The sequence below is a fragment of the Camellia sinensis genome, chromosome 4, assembly GCF_055761805.1.
Source record: "Camellia sinensis isolate YWXY chromosome 4, ASM5576180v1, whole genome shotgun sequence".
Lineage (NCBI taxonomy): Eukaryota > Viridiplantae > Streptophyta > Magnoliopsida > Ericales > Theaceae > Camellia > Camellia sinensis.
In genome coordinates this window covers 35,338,385-35,350,789 of record NC_138964.1, presented here as the reverse complement: position 1 = coordinate 35,350,789, position 12,405 = coordinate 35,338,385, and the positions used below count along the sequence as shown (strand labels likewise).

General features: G+C 42.1%; 1 protein-coding gene across 1 annotated transcript; it reads left to right on the top strand.

The window, feature by feature from the left end:
• Positions 1-3,957: 3,957 nt before the first annotated feature.
• Positions 3,958-4,449, top strand: LOC114302363 (uncharacterized). The gene has a single exon (XM_028247380.2). The coding sequence runs from the start codon at positions 3,958-3,960 to the stop codon at positions 4,447-4,449; it is 492 nt and encodes a 163-aa protein (XP_028103181.2).
• Positions 4,450-12,405: the final 7,956 nt, after the last annotated feature.

The window sequence follows — 12,405 nt, the reverse complement described above, 5'->3', positions numbered from 1 at the left end:
AAACATTTGTATCTAAATCTTTACTTTGATTTACTGCAACGCCTTAGAATAATTACTATAACCCATACTCAACATCAAAAAAGGATCTTAATGACAAAGTAGTTATCTTTTATTGATTGACAATTAAGCTTTACAAAAGAGTGATAAAATAGAAGGACAAGATAAAAGTTAGACAAATAAGAAATGCCCTAAAGGTTTACATCTTGCCAAGACGATACTTGGTTACAACAAAAGTGGACTTAAGTCTAATACAGTTAAAGCCCTTGGCTTGTACAAAAGTAAATACAGTAAATATACAAAAGAAACTCTCGCTTCATGTCCTCCCAAATAGCCTTAGCAGAGGCATATCATTAGCACCTGAAATGTTTTTCTCACATAGGGTAAGCTAAAGCCCAGTAGAAATAATTCATCACAGTGTATGAATCTTAACAAAGATATAAGGTGAATGTATATGCGATGTTCATGCTAAAACATTTTACGTTTCTTTCCAAAACCATGCAATGCCAAGTTAAGATCACGGTTCATTAAACATTTCTTTTACTATAAGTAGGGCAATGAATTACACTCTGGGAATTCCAAAACAATACAACCTTTATTGGAAATTTCGTCCAGATGAAACTGTAATCAAAACCTATATAAACGTAGGCTATATAAGCACTACTATTGCCATTTCATGGAAATTTCGTCATTAGGATCAACATCCATGTATACGTGTGGTTTTTGGGACTTTCACCCTGGACATATAGGTCAACTTATTTGATGTAACAACAACTCCTTTCTAGGTTCACCCCTTTTCTCAAAACAATAACATTTTCAATGTAAAAGCGTGAGATAATGCTCAATGAAAATGAATAAGAAAAATATTTTTAATTCTCCTAATTCACATGCAATTTCTACAACACTATCCTCCACCGATAGCCTAAAACAGATATTTCTAAACAGATAAACAATGTTCGATAAAGATAAGCTTTCAAATTTCAAAAGGTGAGCGATAATACATATCCAACTCCACCATTCCCACCAATATCAACCTAATTTCACAGTTTCACTCTCAATTGGATAATTTATATAAAATTAACAATTGAAATATTTAGGGCGAAATCCCTTTTCTTTCCAAAATTAATCCCAATATTCAAAATCAACAATTTGTTCTCTAACGACTGGGTTTCTCTCCTTCTTTTCCTTCTTCTTCGCTTCATTCTCTTTTGTTCTCGTTGGATTTGAAACGTTCGGAAATAATTCTTGAAATGAAAGTCCTTAGTCTGGTTGTGTTCGATGTTGACTATTACTTGTTTCGGGAGGTGTCTAGAGTGCTCAGGAGCGAGGTAAAAAAAAAAAATTCTGGGCTGCGGGGCCAGGGCCGCACGTGCGGTGAGGGTTGAGTTGCTGAAAGTTGCACATTGCTTTAATTGCAGGTGCGGGATCAAGCGCCGATGGAAAGGTCGCACGTACGGGGATCAGTGCCGCATGTACGGGAAGGAGGCTCCGCACGTGCGAGAAGGGGACAGTCTGAATCTCTGTTTTTTTTTTTGCTCTTTTGGCCGAGTTGTATCTCACTTAGGGCTCATTTTCTTTCACTCTAAAGGTTATGTTTGCTCTCCCTTCTCTCTAGGAAACCTCCTTTAACACCCAAAACTCTTTGATTTTGCATTTAGATTCATCATCATCCTCATCTCTACTTCTCAAACCTTGAAGATCAAGAACTAGGGCTTCACTTGGTGTGGTGGAAGTCAAGGGTCTCTCATCTTTTGGTTCTAGGGTTTTTCCTCTTCATCTTCTCCAGAGCATTGAGGTAGGGTTTTCTTGAGTTATATATACAAGTTGTGCCATATAAATGTTGATTGATGAGTTTTCTAGTAGTTCTCATGTTAGATTTCTATTTTTGAGCAAAATGTAGAGAGTTTTGAATGGGGGTTTTTAATCTCAACCCTAGATTAATCCTAAGAGGTTTTCCTTTTCATTAAACACAAAAAGGATGTTTTTGGTGAGGTTTCACTAAAAGAATGAGAAATGTTTGGTTTTGTTGAAAAACCCTAGAAATTGGGGATTTTGGAAAAAAATGATATGGAAATATCCATGGAATTCTTTCTCTTTTGATTTAAAGGATAAATTGATATAGATTTCATAAGGGGGTTTGTATGAATGAGAATCTTATTGGTATATCGACAATGGGGGATTTGTTTTAAGAAACTATTTTTAGATGTATGATGTTATATGATTGTGAGATGACAATTTGTTGTGCACTATGGATTTGTGAAAATTATAAACATTGAGAATTAGTGTTTGAAAACATTACATGTAGTCTTGAAGAGGCTAACTTGGTAAAAAAAATTGTGCATGATGAGGAATGGTTGTTGCTATGAGTTGATAACATGATTATTTTTGTGATTGATATTGTTGTAGAGATAGTTGGAAATAGAGTAATGCTATGAAGTATAGGAAAGATCACTGCATGGCACACTCCTTCATTCATTAATTATGCATTGTAAATTCTAGATTGAAGACATTTACTTTTGAAAGAAAATGATATTGTAATAAGAACCATGGAAGTGTATATATGGGGTAAATATGGTGGTAAGTCTGGATAGGGGGTGTAGATGATTTGATAAGTTGGCTTGAGTGTCCATGGTGAAAGACTAGAAACCTGCGCGGATAGATGTCGAGCCTTTCGGTTAATACTGGTAAAAATGACGATTTGGTAGTACTTGTCGAGTGTACTTGCAGACATCAGCCTAGGGATTACCAGTGTCGTATTTACTGCCCCTATTGAATAAAATTGGAAGTTTTTGAAATGTGTTGAGATTGTAAGTTTTTATTGAGACATGGAAATCTTCAAGAAGAGCATGAAATGAAATTTCTTTAAAAGAGCATGGCGTGGCATTAGCATTTGCATCTTTATTGAGAGTTGCATAACTGTATATACTTTGTTAGAATTCTCTATTGGGCTTTATGCTCACCCCTATGGGATTTGGTGCAGGTAAAGATGTGGTGATCTCGTCGAACTGAGGGCGTGGATATTTTTGAGAAGAGTAAATAGCTCTCTTATTTTTGTTATAAATTTTGTAAAGCCAAGGGCTAAAAGTGTATGGGTCCGAGAGACCACTTTTTGTAACCGGGCCATTGCCTTGGAAAATGTAAGCCCTTAAGGGCATTTTATTGTTTTGAGACTGGGTGCTTCACATGCTATACATTCATGTATATTTCTATCATTGAATATATAATCGCATGTGAAACTTTTGTAGAAACTCTCTTATTAACTATGTAAAGATGAGAGGTTTATGGTCATGGTTTAGTGAATGTAAATTAATGTGAGTAATTCATATTGTATTATTTCGGGACGTGACAACTTGGTATCAGAGCTACCAGGTGGCGGGAAGTGTTTGTTATACCATAATGGGTTCATTTCGCATGATTAGGAAATGTTTGTTTATCTGTGATTATGTGATAACATACTTACGTGACTATGTGGGTATGAGATTGGACTTTTGGGATGTTATTTGTGCTTGTTAGATTCCTTGAAGTCTTATTAGAAGGGTACTTGATCAATACTCCTTCTACTAAGAATTTTTGGTTTCTCATGGGACGAATCTCATCACTAAAGGATAATTCGTTTGTGTTTACATGACAACGTGCTTATGTGGAGTGAATTAAATTGTTGTGTGTTAAGATGAATATAATTGTTATAGTTTAACGTGTGAGGCAAGTTGCGAGCACATTTGGAATGATGTGCTAAATTGTTTATTTTGGTTTTCAATTAGGATGTCGGGAAGGATTCGAACACGAGGTGGTAGGGATGGAAGGCGAGGTCCAGGTCGCTGGGGTGTACATAAGGTACTGGTTCATGAGATACCAATGCAAGAAGAGGGTTTAGGCCAAGCTGACATGGCTGAACAAATGGGGCAAATGGAGGTGTCGGGGCAGGCCGGCTAAGACGCAATAGGGGCTCTAGCCCGGGAGATGGCGGGGGCATTGAAGGAATCCATGAACATACTTAGGGCAGAGACCCAAGCTAGAGAGAATGTTGCGGAGACAAGGATGAGCTTCTTCACGAGGGAGTTTTTGCGGGCCAAGCCGGATGAATTCCATGGCGGCCCCGAGCCAAAAAAAGCGGATGAATGGCTTGAACAGATTGTGAAGACTTTCGAGATGCTTCACATCAAGAACAGTGAGTTGAGGGTGACCCTAACAAGTTACTATTTGAAGGGTGACGCAGGCCAGTGGTGGAAGTATGCCAAGGGCCGTATAGAACTAACATGGGAAGCATTTGTGGTGGCCTTCCAAGACAAGTATTTACCTCCTACTGCTAGGGAGAGGTTGAGGCAGGAATTCAAGGACCTTAAGCAACTGAATATGTCCGTGGTCGAATTTGAAGCGGCCTTTTCTAGTTTGTCCCGGTTTGCACCAGAATTGGTAGCGACGGAGGAGCGCCGTTGCTTTGAGTTCGAGTAGAGGTTGAGGATAAAGATTTTGTTCAAGGCAGTCGGGAACATGATCTGTAATTATGATCGCCTTGTAGAGGTAGCCGCACATGTGGAAATTATTGTAGAGGCCGAGGAGGAGAGACTTCGAAATTCGAGGTCTAGGGGCCAAGGGCCAACGGCCACAGGGGGACTTTAGGCCTAACAAGAAGAGTAAGAGCACATTTTCATCCCAATCCTAGCCGTAGCAGTCTAGATCTACTTTTCCCTTGCCTAGTGCGGGCTCGAGAAAGAGTGGGTTTTCTTGCTTCAAGTGTGGCCAACCGGGTCACAAGGACTTTGCATGTCCACAGAAGGGAGGAGGATAGCAGATGTTGCCACCACCACCTAACCGATCTCAGAGTCAGTCTCAGAGTAGGGGTCAGGGGCCTACTTGCTATCAGTGCGGTCAGTCAGGGCACATGAAGAGAGCTTGCCCACAGTTGGGAGGCGCATCTGGCGCATCAGGGTCTAGGCAGACTTAGAGCCACCATCAGGCTCATTCAGCTCAGACTTCATGAGTTCATCGGGGAGTTGCTTCGGCTCAGTCAGTACAACAGGCCTATGTTCAGAGGGACAAACAGGTTGAGTAGAGGCCACAGGGGCGCGTGTATGCAGTTACCGTGCCAGAGCAGTTGCTAGGATCCTCGATAGTGACAGGTATTTTTATTTTGTGTAATTCTTTGGCCAGTGTGTTGATAGATATGGGTGCGTCTCATTCATTCATATCTACTGCATTCGCATCTGCATTGGGGCTAGAGGTGACATAGTTAACATCTCCGCTCAAAGTAGAGTCTCCAGTTGGGGGTACAGTTGACCTAGATTAGGGTTGTCGTGGTTGCGAGATAGAGGTTGCTGGGCGTAGACTTCCGTTTAGTTTTGTGTTGCTAGGCATGTCGAGTTTTGACTTCATTCTAGGCATGGATTGGTTGTCTTTGTATCGAGTAGTGATTGATTATTTTTGTCGGAGGGTCACAGTGTGCACCTCGGGTGGTGATTGTTTTTACTTTCTGGGAGACCGGGTTGATAGGGTCTTGTTGCCAGTATTCGATCCTCGTAGTAGAAACGACCTTAGTGGTCTTTTTGCTACTCTTTTAGATAATGAGAGTGGCGGAACTCGAGTTGAGTTGCCAAGGGTAGTTTGTGAATACCCGGACGTGTTTCCCAAGGACCTTACTAGTTTGCCACCCCACCGGGAGATTGAGTTCACCATTGACTTAGTGCTTGGAACGGCACCAATTTCTATGGCGCTGTATAGATTTGCACCCACGGAGTTGCACGAGTTGAAGATTCAACTCCAAGAGCTTCTAGACAAGGGCTTTATTCATCCTAGTACGTCACCTTGGGGAGCGTCGACTCTCTTTGCGAAGAAGAAGGATGGGTCATTGCGATTGTGTATCGACTACCGTAAATTGAATCGAGTCACTATCAAGAACAAATACCCTTTACCCAGAATAGATGACTTGTTTGATCAACTTAAAGGGGCTTGCTGCTTTTCGAAGATAGATTTGAGGTCGGGGTACCATCAGTTGAGGGTCCGAGAGAAGGACATCTAGAAAACGGCCTTTCCTACGCGTTATGGCCACTATGAGTTCCTTGTAATACCATTTGGGTTGACCAACGCACCGACTTCTTTCATGGATTTGATGAACCAGATCTTTAGGGAGTACCTGGATCATTTTGTGGTCGTTTTTGTGGACAACATCCTAATTTATTTGACATTTGAGGCGGAACACGAGGCTCACTTGAGGGTAGTGCTTGATTTGCTTAGAAAATACCAGTTGCATGCTAAATTTGAGAAGTGTGAGTTTTGGCTCACCGAGGTGAAATTTTTGGGCTATGCAGTATCAAGTGAAGGGGTAACTGTGGATTCTTCAAAGATAGATTCGGTACAAGATTGGGAGCAACCTAAGAATGTTTTTGAGATTTGAAGTTTCTTGGGGTTGGCAGGGTATTATCGGCGTTTTGTAAGGGATTTCTCTAGACTAGCTGCGCCTTTGACTAGGTTGACTAGAAAGGGGGTCAGCTTTGTGTGGAGCGAAGCATGTGACAGGTCCTTCCAAGAGCTAAAAACTAGATTGACTACGGCACCAGTGTTGATTATTTCGGAGAGAGGTTTGGGGTACACTGTCTTTTGTGATGCGTCTTGGGATGGGCTTGGTTGTGTTTTGATACAAAGGGGAAATGTTGTAACGTATGGTTCACAGCAACTGAAAACTCACGAGAAGAATTACCCTACCCACGACTTAGAGTTAGCCACTGTAGTGTTTGTCTTGAAAATTTGGAGGCATTACTTGTATGGTGAGAAGTTTGAAGTTTTCTCCAACCACAAGAGCTTGAAGTATTTGTTTTCCCAAAAAGATTTGAATTTGCGTCAACGGAGGTGGATGAAATTTTTGGTGGACTATGATTTCGAGTTACACTATCATTCGGGGAAGGCCAATGTAGTGGCCGACGCCTTAAGTCGAAAAACCGTGAGTAGTTTGGCGAGTGTGGCCATTCGGGAATGGGTTATGTTGGGTGAAGTCGGCAAGTTTGAATTGCAATTGGGGGAGTCTGAAGAGGGTGCAACATTGTTTACTTTGAGTGCTCAACTTGTTCTAATTAGCAAAGTTGTAGAGGCGTAACAAGGAGACCGCAAAGTAGAGTTAATTCGTGGTAGAATCTCTGACAAGAAGGAAGAGAAGGGTTTGAACATTCACTCGGATCAGACTGTATGTTACCTAGATCTTCTGTTTGTGCCTGAATCTTATAGGGAGGTAGTGCTTCGGGAGTTCCATCACTCACGCCTTGCGGTACATCCGGGAGGCACCAAAATGTATCGTGATCTTAGCCATCAGTTTTGGTGGAGGGGTATGAAGCAGGATGTCGCATCCTTTGTGTCAAAGTGCCTTACTTGTCAACAAGTGAAGGTCGAGCATCAAAGACCAGCGGGATTGTTACAACTCTTACCTATAGCCGAGTGAAAATGGAAGCACGTTACCATGGACTTTGTAGTTGGGCTTCCTAGAACACAGCGGGGCAATGATGCCATTTGGGTAATTGTTGATCGGTTGACTAAGTCCACACATTTCATTCCCATGCGTACTACCGACTCAGTTGAGCACTTGGCAGAGTTGTATGTTAGGGAGATAGTTCGGCTACATGGGGTTTCGTTAACCATTGTGTCAGATAGAGATCCTCATTTTACTGGCCGGTTGTGGCAAACCCTTTAAGAGGCATTAGGAACCAAGTTGACCTTTAGCACCGCTTATCACCCTCAAACCGATGGGCAGTCGAAGCGCATCATTCAAATTTTGGAGGATATGCTTAGGGCTTGCGTTCTAGATTTCAAGGGGTCTTGGGAGAGGCATTTATCGTTGATTGAGTTCTCCTACAATAATAGTTATCAGGCCAGTATCGAGATGGCATCGTTTGAGGCCTTGTATTGCCGACCTTGTAGATCGCCTGTTTGTTGGGCCGAGGTAGGGGATGCACCGTTGTTGGGTCCGGAGATTGTTAGGGAGACAACCAAGAGGGTTGCCCTCATTCGCAAGAGATTAGCTACGGCTCAGAGCCGACAGAAAAATTATGCCGATAGGAGGAGACTACTCTTATCCTTCGAAGTGGGTGATCATGTGTTTCTTAAGATCTCACCTAGGCGGGGTCTAATGAGATTTGGCAAGAGTAGGAAGTTGTATTCGAGGTTCATTGGGCCTTTTGAGATATTGGAGAGGATCGGGGAAGTGGCATACCAGTTAGCCTTGCCGCCACAACTTTTCGGGGTTCACAATGTGTTTCACGTGTCCATGCTTAAGAAGTATGAACCCGACCCTTCTCATGTATTAGATTGGGTTGATTTGGAAATAGATGAGGACGCCTTTTATGAAGAGCGACCGGTTCAAATCCTAGATACCCGAGAGCAAGTGTTGCGGGGTAAGACCATACCGTTAGTGAAGGTGTTATGAAGACACCATGGGATTGAGGAAGCAACATGGGAGAGGGAAGCAGAAATCCGCTCCAAGTATCTGGATTTATTTGAGCATGTTTAGTTATTTTGCTTGACGTTGTAATATTCCCTTGTGCTGAAAGGAAAATGGTGTTAAATTGTTGATCGCAAGTCGTTGTATGTATTATTAACTTGAGCATGAGTGTAGACGTCCCTGAACGCCCCGGGAGGAACGAGCTCCCGTTCTGTTCATTTGGGGTCACTACAGCTCAGGACTCTCAAATTGTCACGGTTCTAAGTCTGAACCAAAGAGTCCAAATCCGGCAAATCGTTTTGAGAAAACAGATTTTTTTGAAAGAAGTGCCAAACATGGACTGCTTTGCCAGATACAGAGTTACCACCTAAATATTTTATTTTGAAAAAATTTAGGAAACCCTGACTCGTTTGCCTAAGGCCATGTGTCTGTCATCACCAAAGTTGCCTCGGCTCGGGAACTTGGGTACGATTGGGGAAGGTCACTTCGTGAGCACCCCCGCTCGCCCGATCGAAGATCGGCCTCTACTAACCATGATATCTATTTTTGAAAACATTATGTGTTCTTATTCTGGTTATTAGCCTAGATTACTATGTGATGCGCACAGCATACAAGTATAGACTGGGTCATCTGAATTGGAACAAAACATTTCATGTTTGTTTTTGAAAGATGGTTTGCTACCTGCAAGTAGGCTTAAAATGCAGATTTTGCCACCCTCGGGTGGGCTTAGAAAAGATGATTTTGCCACTATCTAGTGGGCTTAAAACTCACAGTTGATGATTTGTTCCAATCCAAATAACCCAACTTTCACCCACAGGCATTCAGACAGTTATATCACATAAGTACATAGCCTCATGGTAAGCATGCTATTCATGGCAGTCACTCACACGCATGCAAGGATGCTAAAGCATAAAACTTACCGAGTACTCCTAGCCAAAAAAGAAGCTAATTAGAAATCCATGCATGATCCTAATTATACAGAAATGCCTAATGCAACACATGCAAAGATGCAACTATAGCCAGCTCGGCTATTCTAAACATGGCATATGAAATGCTACAACTAACATGTATTCAATTTGGAATTGAAAATACAATGCAGTTAGTATGATGCGCCGAGCCCGGTGCATGCAAAACAGATGAATGAATGTAAACATGCTATCATACTGTATGCTAATTGAAATATGCCCTAATCTAACCATCATAAGCGGATAAATAAAAGGGAGAAAGACGTGGGGTTGGAAGACATACAACACACACACGCACACTTATTACAGTTACGCCCTCGCGCAGAGGGTCCGAATAAATAGTACAGTCCAAATAATACAGTCCGAATATAAACAAATTCCTAATTAATTTACAAATTAACTAAGAAAAATAATAAACTGGCATGCAAGCCAGGGACTGCCTTGACTCTTCTTCAGATGATGGATGATGCATGTCTGGGCTGCCTTGCGCGGAAATCCACTGGAATGCCCCAATTAGCCTCTGTTTTACAATTATTCTTGGAAAGTACGCCAAGCTCCGAAAGGTTGCTAATTCTTGATTTGCTGCAACAGAGAGCAGGAAAGGGGCATGGCAATGTATTTTCACAAATGTATGCATGCCTCGATCCTCGTGCCACCAATCATGCATATCAATGCATGATGGCCGAAGAGTCGATTTGCATGACTCAATATGGAATGAATGCACACATAAACACAACAGGGGCCTAGACTCCATCATTGATAATCCGGAGTGTCGGCGACAGGGAATTGAGACACGTTCCGTCACTCGGAGTACGAAACGTACCTCGTTTCCCGTGCTCGGGCTAACTCCTATCCCAAGCACGATGCAATATGCATGACATGCATGGATGCAACTAATATACAACCTAACATGCACAATGCTATGAAATGATATACACGATGCACGAGATAACATGGCATACACAATGCGCTAACATACAACCTAGCATACGCAATGCTATGAAATAAAGTGGCATACACAATGCACAATGGACTTACACCAGCACAAGTGGACCTCAGCCACACTCACATAAGAGGCCATAAGATGAAAATGAGACAACTCGGAATGCGTGCACACATGCACGCAAACCGAGGACTAAACCTAAGGCACAAAATGCCACTCTAACAAGACATGGCAAGGCATGGAATATGGCATACAAGAATGCAAATTTCAGCGCTAAAATATGGCCCAAAACAGTCCCGAATCATGACGATATAGCACCCGATGCATGAAATGGTCCCGAAATGCAAGATTAAGCACATGAAATGGCTTGTAGCTACATCAAGCATGCATTATTTAATTATGACATGTGAATACAGATTCAAGGAAGTCCCAAAATAAGCATGTTTACAGTTTTAAGCAAGGCCAAACAGTAAACAAAAATAGGGAAAAACTAGCATGCAAAAATGGCCCTAAATGTGAGATAAAGAAGCAAGTCATGGCTGCCGGCTCTAAAAAGATGAGGGTCCTTCAACAATGTTGAAGGGGGGCCCAAAATATGACCTTTTACAGTTTATGGAAAACCACAAAAACCAACACAGGTATGGCTAAGCTCTCATGCAAGAAATGGGCCAAAAGAGGGACAAAGAAGCAAGTGGTGGTTTCTGGCCTTAAACACAAAGGGGCCCTTCAACAATGTTGAAGAGGGGCCCAAAATATTGCACTTTACAGTTGATGGCCGGGCCCAAAACAGTATGCAAGAATGCTCAAAATGCTATGCAAAATAAGGCCAAAAAGAGAGATATAACACAAAGTATATAAAGGATGCCTCAAACAGTGAAAGACCCTTAATGAAACATGAAAAATAGCTTAAAATAAGGTCACTTATAGTTCATACTAGAGCCCAAAAACAGAAGCAAAAGAGGCTAACAAATCATGCAAAAATATGGCCAAAAGAGAGATATAAAGGCAAGTGATGAATGAAAGCCTCAAACAGAAATGATCCCTTCAACAATGTTGAAGAATAGCTCAAAATAAGCCACTTTTCAGTTCATTATAGAGCTCAAAACAGTTCATACATAAGCCAAAAATACTACACAAGAAGATGGCATACAAGGGAGATAATGAAGCAAGTGCAACAAGGAGACCTCAAACAGGTAAAGGCCCTTAATCAAACATAAAAAATAGCTCAAAATAAGCTTAACTTCAGTTAGGTTCGGAGCCCAAAACAGCAAGCAAGAATGACTTAGAAAGCATGCAAAGTATGGACAAAAAAGGGGGAAATGGAGCTTACCCTTGTAGACCAAGTCTTGATAGCCTCTTGGCTTGAGTTTGGTGGATCTTTAGCTCTGGAAAACAACTTCAAGTGGCTGCAATGGAGGTTGGAGGTATGGTGCTAGGTGGTGGTGTAGAGAAGGGTGTTGGACTTGAGAGGTTTTGAGCTTGGGAGTATAGAGAAAGAGAGATACAAGGCAAGAGCTTAGGGGGGATTTTTTGTAACCCTAATAACAGAGCTGGGGCTGCTGTTATATAGACAGAAAGGGGGGAAAAAGGGGGGGAAAAATGGAGGGAAAACCATCAAGTTTCCCCCAAAAAATGCACCCCCTCGGATACACAATCTGGGGGAAAAAAGAATATATAGCTGCACTGTACTTGATGCAAGGAGCATAACCGGCCAGCTATCTAGGTTGCAGGTGGCCGGCCGGCTACCTCCCATGGCCGGCCGGCCAAGGGTCAAAAGGTTCAAGAAACATTAGTGGCCGGCCACCCCAAAAAGAGAGCCTCTGATGTGTGCACAACACAACCCTGTGGTTAAACACTGGAAAAAGTGAACCAGGAGAGAGAACAACCCACTTTTCAAAGGGGTTCAAAAGGGTCAACAACAATTACTGGCCGGCCACCAAATATTGGTGGCCTCCCAGATGTGTACATCACAAATATGGGGTTTAGGGTGCAAGAAAATGGCTCAAGGGTGGTCAACATTGGCTTTGAAGTGAGGAAAATCGGGCGACGGAGGGCGATGAAGGGATAAAGTTGGTTGA